The sequence below is a fragment of the Rousettus aegyptiacus genome, unplaced genomic scaffold (assembly GCF_014176215.1).
Source record: "Rousettus aegyptiacus isolate mRouAeg1 unplaced genomic scaffold, mRouAeg1.p scaffold_m13_p_11, whole genome shotgun sequence".
Taxonomy (NCBI): Eukaryota; Metazoa; Chordata; class Mammalia; order Chiroptera; family Pteropodidae; genus Rousettus; species Rousettus aegyptiacus.
In genome coordinates, this window is record NW_023416286.1 from 70920928 (window position 1) to 70937960 (window position 17033).

General features: G+C 33.7%; 1 protein-coding gene across 18 annotated transcripts in view; it reads left to right on the forward strand.

Moving 5' to 3' along the window:
- The window catches only part of RBM26 (RNA binding motif protein 26), a 78967-nt gene that overhangs the window by 22394 nt on the left and 39540 nt on the right, over positions 1–17033 (forward strand). For 11 of the 18 annotated variants that reach the window (XR_004953394.1, XR_004953396.1, XR_004953395.1 and 8 more), the window contains exons 2-9: positions 2319–2437; positions 3001–3137; positions 6003–6091; positions 6735–6952; positions 11054–11314; positions 12110–12349; positions 12755–12925; positions 13281–13436. Coding sequence is in view for 9 of the 18 variants with exons in the window: in XM_036228886.1 (XP_036084779.1) it covers positions 2319–2437; positions 3001–3137; positions 6003–6091; positions 6735–6952; positions 11054–11314; positions 12110–12349; positions 12755–12925; positions 13281–13436 (1391 nt within the window). In the remaining 9 variants the exon portion in view is untranslated. The remainder of the gene's footprint in view (positions 1–2318; positions 2438–3000; positions 3138–6002; positions 6092–6734; positions 6953–11053; positions 11315–12109; positions 12350–12754; positions 12926–13280; positions 13437–17033) is intronic. The other 7 variants (XR_004953399.1, XR_004953402.1, XM_036228882.1 and 4 more) reach the window with 3 other exon arrangements.

Genomic DNA, 17033 nt, shown 5'->3' on the forward strand with positions numbered 1-17033 from the left:
TATTTGCAGATTATGTTTTTGCTAGACTAAGTACTTATAGAATATAGAATTTGTGGGAATTTGACTTGAAGGTAGGAATGAAGTATGTCACTCTTTCAGTATTATTTCTTTGTCCTTAAACATTTCAAAATTATATATATGTGTATATATATATATATACACACACACACACACACATATATATTTGTCTCTCTCTCATCTGAAAGATTTCAGTCCCACTTTTCTTTCACATGTTTCCAGAATACTAGCTCTAGAGCAGAGTGTAACGTCTAGCTCTGACAAGATAATTCAAATCGCAAGCTTGTCATCAGCATTGGCAACTGGTGTGGTAAAGTACTTAATGAACAGCATTGCTTATCATGGAGACAGTTTTGTTTTTTTTTAAACAACAGCCTTACTGTGTGAATATAATTTTCTTTCAATTTGGTAATTTAGACATTTGTATGTCATTAATTTTGCCTAGGAGGTTATCATTGCTAAATGTTCAGATGACACAGCATCAGCACTTTTACTTAAGACAAATAGAAAAGTGAACACATAATTTGTTTTTTCCCTGGTCCATAAATTTTGATATATTATTACACTTCTGTGGTTCAAGTTATTTTTTTACAAGGCTGTAATTTGCAAGTACATACCTTTTGTTGGTTTGTTTTCAAAAATACTGAAATAAAAATGAAATCACTTCTTATAGGACTTAAGAAAAAATTGTCTCTGAATGCACATTTACCTGTTTTGCTATTAAACGTGAAATTAAAAAACTTCTAGTATATAATTTGCCTTCTAACAAATTTTTAAAAGTAATCCATCTTTCACACTATCTCAGGCATTTAAAATTTTTGTCTGTGTTCATTGATATGTTGTGGTTGTGACGTTTATTGGTTCTTGATTTGATTAGAATTGTTTCCTATAGAAATTGTTGAGAAAAGATTGTGAATTCTGTCTTGCCTTTTTATAAAACGGTAGTCCATCAACCATCATAATGATAAAAATCACAAAGACTTTTCTCCAGATTTTTAGCTGGTAACATTTTAATCAACTTGTAGAGTTTCCTGTTTTAAAAAATAATGGGATGGAGGTGGAATAGATTTGGTGTTGTGTTTAGAGAAATGTTAAGTGACAGATCATTAGAAAAGCCATTATTAAATTGAAAACTCACCGCAACAGTCAAGCCAATATAAAATCAAATTATATTTAGGGACTCAGTGTAGAATTTATCAACGTTAGTTGCAATAAAACAGTATATAGCAGTGATAGTGTTATGTAACACAGTGATTTCCAGTAAACTGAAGTATGTATAGTTTAATTTTAATTAAGGTAATGTAAACTATCATGTTATTCAAGTTACCTAACATGAGTAAGTATTATTTCATGGTCTCTCATGTAGTATTACCAGATTGCCTGATATATCTATCTATAGGCTGATACTTTATGAGATTATTGTCCCATTTCTTCATGCTTATTTCATAACAGACCAAAGTATTTCTATGCTCATTATAATAAACCATGAAAATATTAATTTATCATAAATTATTTTGTCTATTTAAAAATTTGTTGGTATAAGTAAGTATATTGAAGTAAATTTCAAAGTTTTTTTTTATCTCATGTACCATTGAAATGGACTTTTTTTTTTCTTCTTATGAGTCATAATCTAGTTCAAGTCTTTATAAATAAATGGAAGAAGATCGATGAGAAAAGTTGACTCAACGATCACTAACCAAGTACCCTGAAAATTAAGTTAGTAGCACATTGGACATTTTTCATTCCTGTAGGTCATGAATTTAAGAGCAGGTAGCATAGTTCATCTCTTCCTCATTGATTTGGATTGCCACCATTATAAAAATCTCAATTTCTATATATATTTGGGTCTGTTTCTAAACTTTTTTTTTCTGTTAAAATAAATAGACCTTGTGGTACGTTTTTAAGTTTCCATTTATTGTTTGCGCATTGTTTTTCTGGCTATTATGTGTTTCTGAGGGGGAAAAAGTTTTTTGTTATTTTTATTGGTAGCACACTAATTTTATTAGTTTTCGATGTTTTGAAATTGTTTTTACTTTGTTATAATTTCTCTTTTTAATAATAAAGCCTACTGAGTTTTTAATACATATATTAGTATATATTTAGAAGGATAACAACAACTACATATATTACCTAAAGAATATTAATATAAGAGAACTTTATTGCCTTCCATGAGCCAGGTACTTTTTACACATATTAACTCAGGTAGCTATCATACTGATTAAGTCAGATTGTAAATGGAATTTGTAGAACTTGCAATTATTTATAGCTAAATTTTCTTCAACATTGTTTTTTTTCTTCAGTTGTGATGCAGATCCATCAGCCCTAGCAAAATATGTTCTCGCTTTAGTAAAAAAAGACAAAAGTGAAAAAGAGTTAAAGGCATTATGTATTGATCAACTGGATGTATTTCTTCAAAAAGGTAAGAACTTTGATTTAAAAATACTATTTTATTTTAATAAGTTATTTAAAAATAAGATTATTTACAATATTGAAGAAACTCAGTACATCTTCTAATTGTAGCAAAGTTGAACCAGTATTATTACTGATTTTTTTCCAAAGCTTATTTATAAAGGAAGCTTTTTCTTTGATTAATATCCTTATGCTCTTTTAAAGCATGCTGATTTTTTTCTTTAAAAATTAAGAAAATAACTGAATCCTAGCTTATTCAAAGTAGTACTTTTTAGGAAACTACTTTGAATGTTGTCTAGCATGCTTCTCCTTCGTTTTTTTTTCACTTTACCAACATCTAGTTAATGGTAATGTTCGTGTTTTGCACTCTGAGCAGAGTACGTGGAGATTAGTCATGGCTGGAAGTAACTGGCCCAGAAGCTCTGGCCATTCTAGCCTCAACCACCCTGAAAACTGAATACATCAGTATTACTACAAGACTTGTGCCATGCCATACTGGTTAGGAAGTATTAAGTGGAGAATTAATGTCTTAGCAAATATCGTTTAATCTGTGTTTTTTGATTCTATTTTTAGAGACACAGATATTTGTGGAAAAACTTTTTGATGCTGTGAATACAAAGAGTTACCTACCTCCTCCAGAACAGCCATCGTCAGGAAGCTTAAAGGTAGAATTCTTTCAGCACCAAGAAAAAGATATAAAAAAGGAAGAGGTAAGGATTTGTGTTAACCCTTATATGTTCTCTAAAATATATAAGGAATAATTAAACTGAGTTGTATTTTCTGTATCTGTGTCAGGAGTCTTTAAGACCACCGCCAGGTTCACAAGGAGCACTCAGGACTCAGCATAGTCATTCTCATGGTTATGATTTAACAGTGGAAGGATACAAAGCAAAATCACAGGGAATAAAATGTATGCTTCAAAGTCTGTTGGAAAGCAGGCCCAAATTTCCAGAGGCCTTTCTCAGTGGAGTACTTAACAAGTAGTGACAACATGTGTGAACTAGGGAAGCTTGTTACAAACTCAGTGGTCAGGGTTTTTATTTAGTTCTAGCTGAGTAGGTAACTTCTTCCTAGTATGTACCCAAATTTCAGACTCCTAGGAAGAAAGCAGGTGTTTAGCATAAACTAGAATATATACACAAACAATTCAAGCGTAAGGACTTACTGTTATTATAAGGGAATTACAGAACCCTCCAGAAATCAAAGTTCACAGATGCCAGCCAGGGGTCTACCTTGCAAGCTGGTCTTTCTAAGGATAATAATCTCAGGCCTGCTTTTAATTCTCTTCTGCACAGTATCTTATAGCTATGGGCTCATTATCTGTGTTCCATGAAAATAATTAGATTGACAGTAGATCTGTTTCTATTCCACATGCATTTTGTAGGAAACTGTATTTAAGGTAGCCAAATAAAAGCACCTTCACAGAGCAATGGAAATGACTTCACACTTTAAGAAGTTTTGAAGTTTTTACCTTTTATTCAAGATTACTATTCTTGTTTAATAATCATAATTCAGATCTGCTAAATTTAATGTTTAAAGATTGTAATTCCAGCAAAATAATTGACATGCTATTATATTTCTACAGTTATTCCAACTTTAGGTCAAACAAATCTTGGTTAAAATTTTTGCTTTACCAGTTAAGTGCTTTGTGACCTTAAAAACATTATTTTTCTGAGCCTAGTTTACTCCGCTGTGAAATGATAATACAGTTAAATAACGTCTATAAAGCACCTGGCAAAGTGTGTGGCACATAGTATAGGTTCTCAGTAAATAGTAGTTACTATTATCATTGAGAGATTGTTGTGTAGTGGAAGATGTGGTTGTGACCTTTGTTTTTTTCACCTTATAATCTTTTTCGCAGATTATATAATTCATATTTATTATATAATGCTATGCATATGTATTATATAATACTCAAATACATTTTAATCTTTGAAAGTATTTTCATACATATATATGTATATAGGTAGACACACACAAAACACCTGTATCACTTCACTTTGCAGGGGAAGACCAGACATAATTTTATAACTGCATATTTCATACCAAAATGTATAGAGGTTCTGTTAATGAGGAAGAAAGGGTTAGTGGATATTGTGCTGGCAACTGCTTATGCCACTTATATATATACACACACTATTACTTATATATGTTTTTCCCACTGATGGAAGTTTGAATTGGTTTCGGATTTTTGCTGTTACAAATTACATTTGAATTCTTAAAAAATCTTTAGTAAATCATGGGCTTTTGGTTTGAGAAGCAATAAGAAGTCTTTCCCCAAAACTATTTAGTGGCAAAGCGTTATTCTTACCTCTGTTGATATAATAATTTGTCACTATAGGCTTTTTGACCAATTGCTAAGGATATTTGTCCCTGATTTTTTAGAAGTGTGAGAATGTCAGATGATAATCTGGATTAAAAATACTGTGAGTGAAGTAAAAGATGCCTACTGATCATATACTGTGGAATATGATGATCTGTCAACATAAATTACTGGCAAGTGTGCATTGAGGCAAACAGAAAGGAAAAGTGCATAAGAAGAGTTTTATTTGTACCCATTTTGGGGGTTTGGGAGAGAGTTGATATGGGTAGGAAGAGAACAGAAGTATTTACAAGAAAAAAAAAAGGTAAGCTGTTACAAAAAGGATTTTAAGCAGTGTCAGAGTTTGGTCTATTGATAGGATTTCCATTTAATTTATCATCCAGTATAAGACACTTTTGATAATGAGAGGCTCTTCCCCAAAGGGATGCTGGGGCAACTGGAACAATTGGAACATTTTTACGTTTTTATACTATCTGTAGACAACCTGCATCAGAATTTCTTAGGATTCTTATTAAAAATGCAAAATTTTGAGTCCTATTATATTTACAGAAGCCACACGTTTCATAGTTCCTGAATTTGTTTATCTTCCAAATCCTTTTTTTCTAGTAATACCTATTAATGATCCTATAGAAACGGTGTCCTGGGCAGTATAGCATGGGAAATTCTGGCCTAGAGAAAGTAGCACTAAACAAGGGAATGTTTTTCAGGGCTGCTTTCTATTAATTATACAGTATGAGTGGAGGCCTCTTGTAGGAAAGAGGAATACATAACTGCCAAACTATGAGAAACTGGAGAACTATTTCATCTTATCTATTTTCTGAAATGTGTTTTTCTTGGCTTGGTTAGTTCTTATGCATTCTCCCGTATTCCCTAAGGCGTTTGGTGCCAAACCAAATCCATGAAACCAAAACATGAATGTATGTTGGACTTTGGAAAGAAGGAATAAAATTGGGTTTTCACTAATAATGTTAAAATAAAGACACTTGCGTAAAGTGTTTTCTTACTACTGTTATCTAAGACAAACATTTACAAATTTCTTTATATTCACTTTAACTTTCAGCATGTTTGTCTTTAATGGTTTAACTAGATGATGATACTTAGAAGAGAAATTTCTTTGTTTAAATACTTTTAGAAGATGACAATTTTGCTTCTATATTTTAATATCAATTAAGTCATTGTAGTAGTAACATGGCAAGGAATAATTTTCACTAAAATTACACTTTTTTTTTTTTTTTTTTTGCGTGTGTCTCAGATCATAAAGGAGGAAGAGCGAGAGAAGAAGTTTTCCAGAAGGCTAAATCACAGTCCTCCCCAATCAAGCTCTCGATACAGAGAAAATAGGTGATTGATTCATTGAACCATCTTCATTGTTTAGATGTTAGTTATCTTTTTCTGAAGGGCAATAATGTCTACTGTTTTATTGGTCTAGGAAAGTGTAACTCACTTCTCTTCTACCAAGAATATCTAGGTCAGATTCATATGTCCTAGAAGTGAGATTTTACACAGTGGTTGGTATCTATTAATTATTGTTATTTTTATTCCTAACTTCAAATTCCAATGAAATCATAACATGAGACTTTTTTTTTGCTTATAGTTTCCCTTTAGCATGAATACATTACTTTTTCTATAAAGGCTCCAAAAGCATTTAGAGTGCAGTGCATGTGATACATGCCTACAAGTATGAGACATGGTACATACATGTATAAGACAATATATGCAATAAGACATATTGTAAAGATGCCTTAATGTATAGATGCTTTTGTTTATAAGATAAAGGATTAAGATTTTATGAGTAGTTTTCCCTTAAAAGAGTTTTGGACTAGTTAAGCAGATAATGTTAAGTTTTTCAGTTGTTTTTTAGTTTCCTATATTTGTATTCTGGTGGGATAGAGTCGTGATATAAGAATTTAATATGACTTTTGCATTTAGAGTTTTTTCTCTATGTAAAAATTATTAACATGAAAGTGATCATTTATTTCTTTAGAAGTCGTGATGAGAGGAAAAAAGATGATCGTTCTCGCAAAAGAGATTATGATCGAAACCCTCCTCGAAGAGATTCATACAGAGACCGGTACAATAGAAGACGAGGGCGAAGTCGCAGTTACAGCAGGAGTCGGAGTCGAAGTTGGAGTAAAGAGAGGCTTCGTGACAGGGATAGGGATAGAAGCAGGACTAGAAGCAGAAGCAGGACACGAAGCAGGGGTAAATCATATATGTGTATATATTGGTTTGCATTCTTTTGTTGTGAAAACACTTCTTAATTGAGGGTTTTAAAAATTGTTCAAATTTTGTCAGTGTTGTCTTTCTTTCTTTTCTATTTTGATTTGGTCCAGGTGATTGATTGCTTTTAAAATTAAAAAAAAAAATTTTTATTTCATGCAAATTAAAACCACAATGAATTACCCACTCCACATTCATTGGAATGACTGAAATTAAAAAGACTGATTTTATCCAGTATTGGTGAGGATGGCAGTAAACTGGAATCTTTAGAAAACACTTTGACAGTATCTTGAAAATGTAAAACCTACACCCACAAAAGGATCCAGCTATTCTACTCCTAGGTATTTACCTAAAAGAAATCAAAGTGTATTTGCACACAAAGATTCATACTCAAATGATCCTGGCAGCCTCATTTGTCATAGCCCGAAACTAGAAACAACCCAAATGTCTATGAACAGGTGAATGGATATACAAATTGTGTTATAATCTATACAGTGGATTTAAAGGAAAGAACTATTGATATGTGCAACAAAATAATTATGCTGAATGAAAGAAGCCAGACAAAGATTAGTATTTATGTAAAATTTTAGAAAATGCAAATAAACCTATGATGACAGAAAACAAATCAGTGTTTGCCTGGGATAGATTAAAGGAGGGATGGATTATTAGGTGGCACAAGGACACTTTTGGGAGTGATGAGTATGTACAGTATGCACATTATTTTTATTGTGGTGTTTGGTTTCACAGGTATATACATAAAATAGTCAGTCTCCCCCTCTTTAAATTGTATGCTTTAGATATTTTCAGTTAATTATATATCAGTTCTACCTCAAAACTGAAAAGTTAAGTCTTCATTTCAGATGTATTTGTAAGACCATGTGATTTCTAACATGTATAATATTTCTTGCAATGTATATTATTAAAAGGAAGATATAGCAAATAAAACAACTAACACACTTTTGAGTAAAACACCTTCACCCAGGCTTAGATTTTTGTTAATCTTTGCAACCTTTATTGTACGGTTATCTTTAGGAAATACTAATAGCCTGTATATAAGCTAGGTACTTCTCTAATGCTTTAAGATTTTTTCCCCCATGATCTATGTATACTAGGCCTCTCTGCACATCTTTCACTTAACTACTCTTCTTAACATCTTTTCTCTTTCCTTAAGACCATATTCAGCCTGGTTAATTTCTTCATATTTATTATGAACTTTTTTTACTTCCTTTGTTCATTCATTCTCATCTTCACTAAATAGTGTTCACTGTATAAAACCATGCTAGAGTATTTTGATGGATTACAACTAAATGTTTATCACAGGAAAATAACCGTAATTTTATTTATTTATTTTTTAAATAATTTTTTATTTTTTAATTACAGTTGACATACAGTAGTATCAGGTATACAACATAGTGTTTAGACATTTATAACAAAGTGATTACCAGATAAATTTAGTACCCATCTGACACCACACATAATTATTACAGTGTTATTGACTATATTCCTTATGCTATTCTTTACATTCCCATGACCTTTTCGAAACTTCCAGTTGTACTTTTTAAAATTTATTTTAATTAGTTTCAAATATACAGTATGTCGGTTAGACATCTATATAGTTCGTAAAATGATGCCCCCAATTCCTCCCCCCCTCCCTTGACCCTCCACCTAGCTAATACTAACTGCATTCCCTATGCTGTGCTCCCTATCCCTATAACCATCCACCAGCTACTAATTTGTACTTCTTTAACCCTTCACCCCATTCTTCCAGCCCCCTAAACTCTCCCTCTGTCACCAAATTGTCCAATATATTTGCGAATCTGTTTTTGATCAGTTCTTTTTATTCCTTAGATTTCATGTATAAGTGAAATCATATAGTGTTTATCTTTCTCTGTCTGACCTAAATACTTTCTAGGTCCATCAAAATAATATCTTTTTCCATCCCCTTTTAGTCTGTGTGTGTCTATTTAAAGTGAGTCTTTTGTATTTTTTCTTAAAGAAGTCCCTCCAACATTTCCTGTAATACTGGCTTGGTGGTGATAAATTCCTTTAGCTTATTTTTGTCCGGGAAGCTCTTTATCTGTCCTTCAACTCTAAATGATAGCTTTGCTGGATAAAGTATCCTTGGTTGTAGATCCTGGGTCTTCATCCTGTTGAATACTTTTCGCCAAACCTTTCTGTCTTGCATAGTTTCTTTTGAGAAGTCAGCTGTCAGTCTTATGGGTGTTCCCTTATAAGTAATTACCTGCTTTTCTCTTGCTGCTTTTAATAGTCTCTCTTTGTATTTAACCTTTGGCATTTTAATTATGTGTCTTGGTGAGGGCCTCTTTGGATCCCTGAGTTTTGGAACTCTCTGAGCTTCCTGGAGTTTTATGTCTGTTTCCTTCACCAGGTTAGGGAAGTTTTCCATCATTTCTTCAAACAGCTGTTCAACATTTTGATTTTCTTCGGTTACACTGATCAGATGGATATTTGGAACCTTCATGGTGTGTCCCATATGCTCCTTAAATTATTTTTATAATGTTACCGTCTATTTTCTTGCCATTCTGACTGAGTGTTCTGATTGGCTGTCCTGTCCTCTAGTTAGCACACTTGATCCTCTTCTTTATTCACTTCGTTTATTCCTTTGTTTATTCCATTTAATATACTTCTCATCTCAGATAATGTGTTCTCCATTTCAGACTGGTTCCCTTTTATAATTTCTATTTCCATTTTTATGTTTTTTTTCTCTTTCTTGAAGTTCTCACTGAATTTATCTACACTTCCCAAAAGATCATTGAGCATCTTTATAACCAGTGTTTTGAACTCTGCATCTGTTAGATTACTTGACTCCATTATATCTGGATCTCTGTTGTGTTCTGTCGTATGGTTTCTGCTTCTTTGTCTTCCCATTTTGGCTGCCTTTCCATGTCTTTTTCTATGTATTAAGCAAAGCTCCTAAGTCTCCCGGTCTTATTAGTGCAGATTTGTGAAGTAGGTTTTCAGTGGCACAGTCTTGAAAGGGGTTCAGCTGCCAGCCAAACTTAGACCAAAGCCTCCTTCCCTCTGGGGCCACCAGTTAATATTCAGCAAGCAGTTCACAGATGCTGTGCTCATAGTTGCCTCATAAAAGCCACACCAGAAACTGAGGCCAGCTGACTCCAATGTGAGCAAAGAGCACCAGACTCTCAAAGACACACCTGGATATGGCTTCAGTGGAGCTGTGAGTTGGGGGAGGTGGGGTTTCAAGGAATCTTCTGGGTGGAGACACCTCTGTTATCCAGTTTGATGAAGTCATGGCTATGGTGGCACTCTGTCTGGTGCATCGGTATGGGCGAGGGCTCAACAGGGAACAGTGGATACTGCCAGCACTTCTGTAGAATGAGTCTCCTCTTGGCCCTCCGACAATGTCTTTTTGTAAGTGTCTGGTGCCCCCTGTGCACAGCCAAATGGACACTGGTGCTCAGAGTGAGCAGGTCCGTCACTGTGAAAATCCGCTCGCGGACACAGCCTCTTTAAGAGGCTTCTGCCACTGTCATTGCCGCAGCCTCCGTCTCACTCAGCCACTTGAGACCAGGCAGCCTTGCATCCGTGCCCTGTCTTGTCTTCTGCCATTGCAGGGTGATTTCTTGGATTTCTCCCTAGTTGTATGGCTTGTTCCTCTAGATCTCAGGTGGTTTTTCTTTGCTGCTGCTTATTTCCATCACAACTTTGATTTGGTTACCAGACGGATGAACAGAGTCTCTGTCATCTATGCCATTTTTTTTTTCCTTCCCCGTACTTTTGTTGCATGTTTTGTAGGATGAAGTTATATATACTAAGATTACAATGAAGAAGATTAAGAATTATCTTTTTTCTATAAATACCTCCAAGGAAAAAACTCATTAAATAGAGCAACGTTGTGTGGCTTTTTACTTTAGGTCACACTGAAAAGAAGTAGCTTATCTTGGAACATTCTGTGTTCATTGAGTAGTTTTTAAAAAGAATTGAGGATTGTGTAAAATTTACACATTTTCTCTGTGTTTAGCAAAAATCACACTATTTCTTAGATCTTCAGCATTTGTTTTACTAGAGTATAGTTTTTAAGTCATTTATGTTTTGTTGCAGAAAGAGATCTGGTGAAACCTAAATATGACTTGGATAGAACAGATCCACTAGAAAACAATTATACTCCAGTTTCTTCGGTACCTAATATTTCATCTGGCCACTACCCTGTACCTACTTTGAGCAGCACTATTACAGTAATTGCTCCTACTCATCATGGTAATAACACTACTGAAAGTTGGTCTGAATTTCATGAAGATCAGGTGGACCACAACTCATATGTCAGACCACCAATGCCAAAGAAACGATGTAGAGACTATGATGGTAAGTCTTTCAGCTATTTCATGAAGTACTGAGTTAGTATTTCCAGGTAACTAAATTCCGAAAGTTTAGGTTGCACACAATTATACAAAGACTTAACCTATTGAAAATGGTGGGAAATTTATCTTAAGCATTTCATGAATTCCTTAATATTTTTGAAACTTCCATTAGTCACACTGACTATTGAATATCAATTTAAAGATATTTATTTGCGTGTAAGTCTTGATATATTTTTGGAGTTTCCCAAACAAGAACAATATCTACAGAGTCATTTATCAGGGAATCTACTACTGAATTATTCTTGATAAAACGCACTTCTTTAGAAACGAATGGTCGTTGGCATGTAAGTAGAACCTAAAAATGTGAATATCACCTCTGTAATTTTATAAATTAATTAAAGAGTCTTAAGGTTTTACTATAAAAGTTGAATATATTGTATTAAAGCTGTAGGTGCAATATCCTTTAAGTTTTAAATGAGAGATTTAAATACAGCATATGTTCCTCATGACAAAAATATGACATATATATAAGTTTTTACATAAATTAGTTTTATACCATCTTGATAGCTAGGTATACTCAATTTAATTTGGTGATTTTTTTTTTTAGTGTATATGTTAGCTATATTATCAGATAGGTGTTTTATATTATTAGCAATTAGTTGGTAAGGTTATGATATGGTTAATTATGATCTGGTTGATTATACTTGTCCAATATTAAAAATATTTTAAATATTTCACTTTTGTTAGAGGAAATTTTTATGTCCAGCACTTTCATGTTTCTTTCAATTTTTCTTCACAGAAAAGGGTTTCTGTATGAGAGGAGACATGTGCCCTTTTGATCATGGAAGTGACCCGGTAGTTGTAGAAGATGTGAATCTTCCTGGTATGCTGCCTTTTCCAGCACAGCCTCCTGTTGTTGAAGGACCGCCTCCTCCTGGACTTCCCCCACCTCCACCAATTCTTACACCCCCACCCGTTAATCTGAGACCCCCAGTGCCACCACCAGGCCCATTACCACCCAGTCTACCACCTGTCACAGGTAAGTAGTATATGTTTATTTACCTGGACTTATTATATGTCCATTCATAGTCTTTTTAAACAGTTAATGGTTTGATGCTCACTTTTGTTAAAAACTATCTTAAGTAATTTTATAGATGCCTGCTGGAAACTTAAGAGCAAGATAGTTCCATTTAGAATATACCCCCACTTTGTTGGAAACATACGATTTCCAGTGTTTTGGAGTGGCCTTGAATTATGCCCATTCAGCTGCCTGTAGTCCTTTATAGATTAAGACAAACCTGTTTTGGCATACATTAAAAGGATATTTTACGCTAGGAAACTAATATAGTTTTAAGAACTTGGTTGTTTTTAGATATTATAGTTTGATAAATGAGAATGTCATGTTTGGATATACAAATAACTTATTTTATTTGTTTGCTTTCAGATGATATTTCTTATTCTTTGGTTTTGACAGGACCACCACCTCCACTTCCTCCTTTGCAGCCATCTGGCATGGATGCTCCCCCAAACTCTGCAACCAGTTCTGTTCCTACTGTAGTAACAACTGGCATTCATCATCAGCCTCCTCCTGCTCCACCCTCTCTTTTTACTGCAGGTGCAGTTTTAGCCCTCTATATTCAAAATATAATATAGTTTTAGAGCATAGTTTTAGATAAGGAATTTAAAAATGTCTAGAGAATAAATTGCTCTAGCAAGTCTTTTTTTTTTTTTTTCACTATAATTATTTAGAATAAAATGTAGACATGGTGAATGTACATTAAACGTTAAGGCCTTAGTTATGATTTTTTAAAGTTAAAGTTATATTTTCTTTTTATTAACATTTTTATTTTTATAAAACAATTTTTAATACATGTGAAATACATTAGTTATATATTGGTAATATATAGTTTACTTTTTCTGTTGTCAATATAGAAAAATTATGGCGTTTTATAATTGTTTTTTAATTACAGTTTTTGTATTACCAGATACATATGACACAGATGGCTACAATCCTGAGGCCCCCAGCATAACAAACACTTCCAGACCTATGTATAGACATAGAGTACATGCACAAAGGCCTAACTTGATAGGACTGACATCAGGAGATATGGATTTGCCACCCAGAGGTACTATGATTAACCTTTTTTTCTTATCATTTTTATGATATCAAGAGTGACAAAACGTTTATGAAGAACAGTCAGTCTCTCATTTATTGGGGTTGAGTAAGGGATGGTGTTTATGTTTGTTTCTTGGATCCTTTGGTCTCCCTTGAGAGAAAAGGTGATGTGTGATTCCCTATGTGTGTATTGGTGACACTTTGTTCTACCACCCAAGGGGAGAGCAATTTCACAAAACTAACATCTTCTAAGGTAGCTTTCGTTGGATTATTTTCTGTCGCATGCAGTTATAATAGGTTCATTTAAACTCTTGAGAGTTTTGCTTTAATTCCTAAAGATAGATTTTTTCATAGTTGAGATAATGAAATTAGCTGTATAAACTTATGCTTGATGTGTATTTTACTTTTGTTTACTTTTTAACATGTTAGAATTTGATATTAGTTTGCTTCTAACATTTAAAGCAAAAGGAGTTATATTTTAGGATGTGATTCATTAGCTTTTAAAATTTTCTTGTGACTAAACTCTATCTTCTCCCATTTAGAAATTTCATTAAAAAGTCTGTCTCCTCTAAGAAAATTTTAAAAGCTAATGAATCATGTTCTAAAGTATAACTTCTTTTGCTTAAAACGTTAGAAGCAAACTAATATCAAATTCTAACATGTTAAAAGTAAGCAAAAATTAAATAAGTAACAATAATTAATGTGGTTTAGTAAACTTGTGATTACTTTGCATTTTTTTGTTTGTTCATTGGAAACTATCAGATTCTGAGCATCTACTTTGAGTATTCCATGAACTTTTTGTGTTGGAGGTGTGAGGATCATTTTCATTTATACCTAATTTAATTTGTATCCTTTTTGACGACATTTCATATGGATGTCTCCTTTCCTTCACCTCTTTTAAATTCTTCTTGAGACATTCTAATAACTATTATTAACAATGATAGACAAAAACATTTTTAACAGTTTCTTTGTAAGGAATATAAAATTGCTTGTAATTGAAAAGTAGCCACTCCAGTTTGCGGCTGTTTATCTCCTGAGTCTCTCCTACCTGGCTAGCTTAGAGAAAGCCCCTTCTTTCTTTGGGTTACTATTTAACACTTATTTTCTTTTTATCATACCAGAAGTCCTTGCTCTCACTAGAACTCCCACATCAAGTTGTCTCTTATCTTGCTCTTTTGGAGTTACATAAATATGTGCTACTACAGATCAACATTTATTAGACACATTTCAACGCTAGATCAATTTTTTGGCAGTGATAAGAGAAGGAAGAAGGATCATACACTTTCCCTTGTGCATAAATCTTAGTGTGTGGAGGTCGGAGTTGTGATAATTTCAGCTCCACATGCATAATTACAAGTTATAGGAAGTAGCCCTGTTGAGAGATGAATATCTGGTATACCTACTTAGAACGCCTTTTCCCATAGAATACATAGTGTTTAGTACTGTTCTTTAGATACATCACATACTATTTTTCTGAGCTGCTTTAGGAATATATTCTTTATTAATATCATTGTTTTCATGTACCACAGAACCGATTTAGCAACTCATTTAAATTGAGGATTACCTGTACTTCTATCTCCATAACTTTTTTTAGTCCCCCCTCTCTCCAGAATGTTCTCATCTGTTGCCCATTTGGTTTGAAATTTAATGTCATAGATTGTGACATACATAATTAAAAACTTGTTTAATTTTTTTATTATATAATTATGTGTTTCTAATAGCCTACAGATGCCCTTAATTTAAATTTGTCATAGACTATTATGTGATAATTATATTATTATGCTTTATACTTTAAACTTTATGGGAGGTTATCATTATTAAACGAATGAAAAAATCTAGGCCCTTCGATGCCTTGGAATTACTAATATAAATGTGACCTAGAGTCCTGATGATAGTTCTTTCCAGATTTTAAGGAGGTGAAAATTTGATAGATGCTCCCTTGATTGTTTATAGATGGGTAGGAAGAAGGGCCAAGTCGTTTTCTATTTGCCTTCAACAAAACCAGTGCTGAAAATTTTAAGCGGAAAAACTATTAAAAGGATATTGGGGTGGGGAACACAGTACACATAAATAATAGACACATTTCCTTCTTGTATACCCAGAGGAACTTGACTTCTTTTTTTTTTTTTAACCTTCTTTTAAATAAGTGACAATAAAAGAGAATCTGAGTGAGAGACTACAGATGAATGGGAGCAAGCACGGCACCACTGCTGAGGAAAAACACATCACTGCCTCTTTTAGTGAATCTGAACACATTAAAGTAAAATTGGACATTGGATAGCTCAAAGACTCTTCAAAAGGGCCAGTGAACCAGACTTGTCAGGCAGAGAAAAGTCAAAAATTCTGTTGCAGAACTGGTGTTATAAACATACTACTGGACAAAGAAACTGCAGCTTGCACTGTGAACATCACCCATGCTAGATACTGGTTATTTCCACCTGATCTGTTGTAGAGTTGTGTAGGATAAGTCAGAGTTAGCCAGAGAAAGGGAGTAGATAAAACATATATACCCTAAAATACTTTTAGAAACTGGAAGAACTTTGTGACTGGAACAGAGGGAGCAGGAGGCCAATTAAAGACATTTGAAGAATTCTAGAGAAGAGGTGATAGTAACTAGACTAGGGGAGTAACAGTGAGAAGTGAACGATTTAAATTTAGTGGAAAGAATTGACAATCCTTGTATCTTACTGGATTGTAGAACTTAGAATGGGGGTAAATGGAGAGGATGAGATTAAATATACCATGTTTCTGCTCTGGAAATTGGGCAGATGATAATATTCATTGAGAGGGAGAACTGCTTTGGTAGGATATAAATTTAGTTTTGGAAGTGTTTAATTTGTTGTGTGCTTGGGACATTTGAGTAAAAATGTCAAAGGTGAGATAGGATCTGGAAATCTAATGTCTGTAAGAGACAGCTGGCTAGAAAATACAGATTTTGGAATCATGAGCATGTAGAACAATGGTTCTTAATCTTCTCTGCCATTTAGTGTAGTGCAAAATAAAGAAAGATGGAAGGAGGCATACCCAAATCTGAAAGCCTGACTGATGACATAGGTTCCAAAAGCCATTCTCTTATATCTAATAGTCCCTCCTTCCCCCTTGAGAATCACTAAACTGATGAATGAAGCTATGGCAACAGATAGGATGTCTTGGGGAGATTATGTATAGCGAGATTAGAAAGCTCATGTTAATACCCTGGAGAATGCCATCACTGAAGCAGTGGGCAAGAGAAAAGGGAGCTTATGTAAGGCACTGAGAAAATGAAGCCAAAAAGGCAGAGACAAAAGCAGGCAGTACTGAAAATCGAGGGAAGATAATATCTAAGAAGGAAGGGAAGATGATCAGCAGCATTAAATGCTCTTGAGAAGTCAAGTAAGAGAAGAGCTGGAATATAGTCATAAGTTTAAGCAACAAGTTACGACATCAGCTACTTTAGCATGAGCAAGTTAAGGGCAATAGTGGGAGCAACTGCCAATTTCAGAGGATTAGTAAATGAGTGGGTATTAAGGAATCAAAGTTATTTAGCATGTGTAGGCATCTCATAGGAAATGGCTGTCGCAAGAGAGGAAAGTGGTCTTAGGAAGTTTCATTTAAAAATGGAGTAATT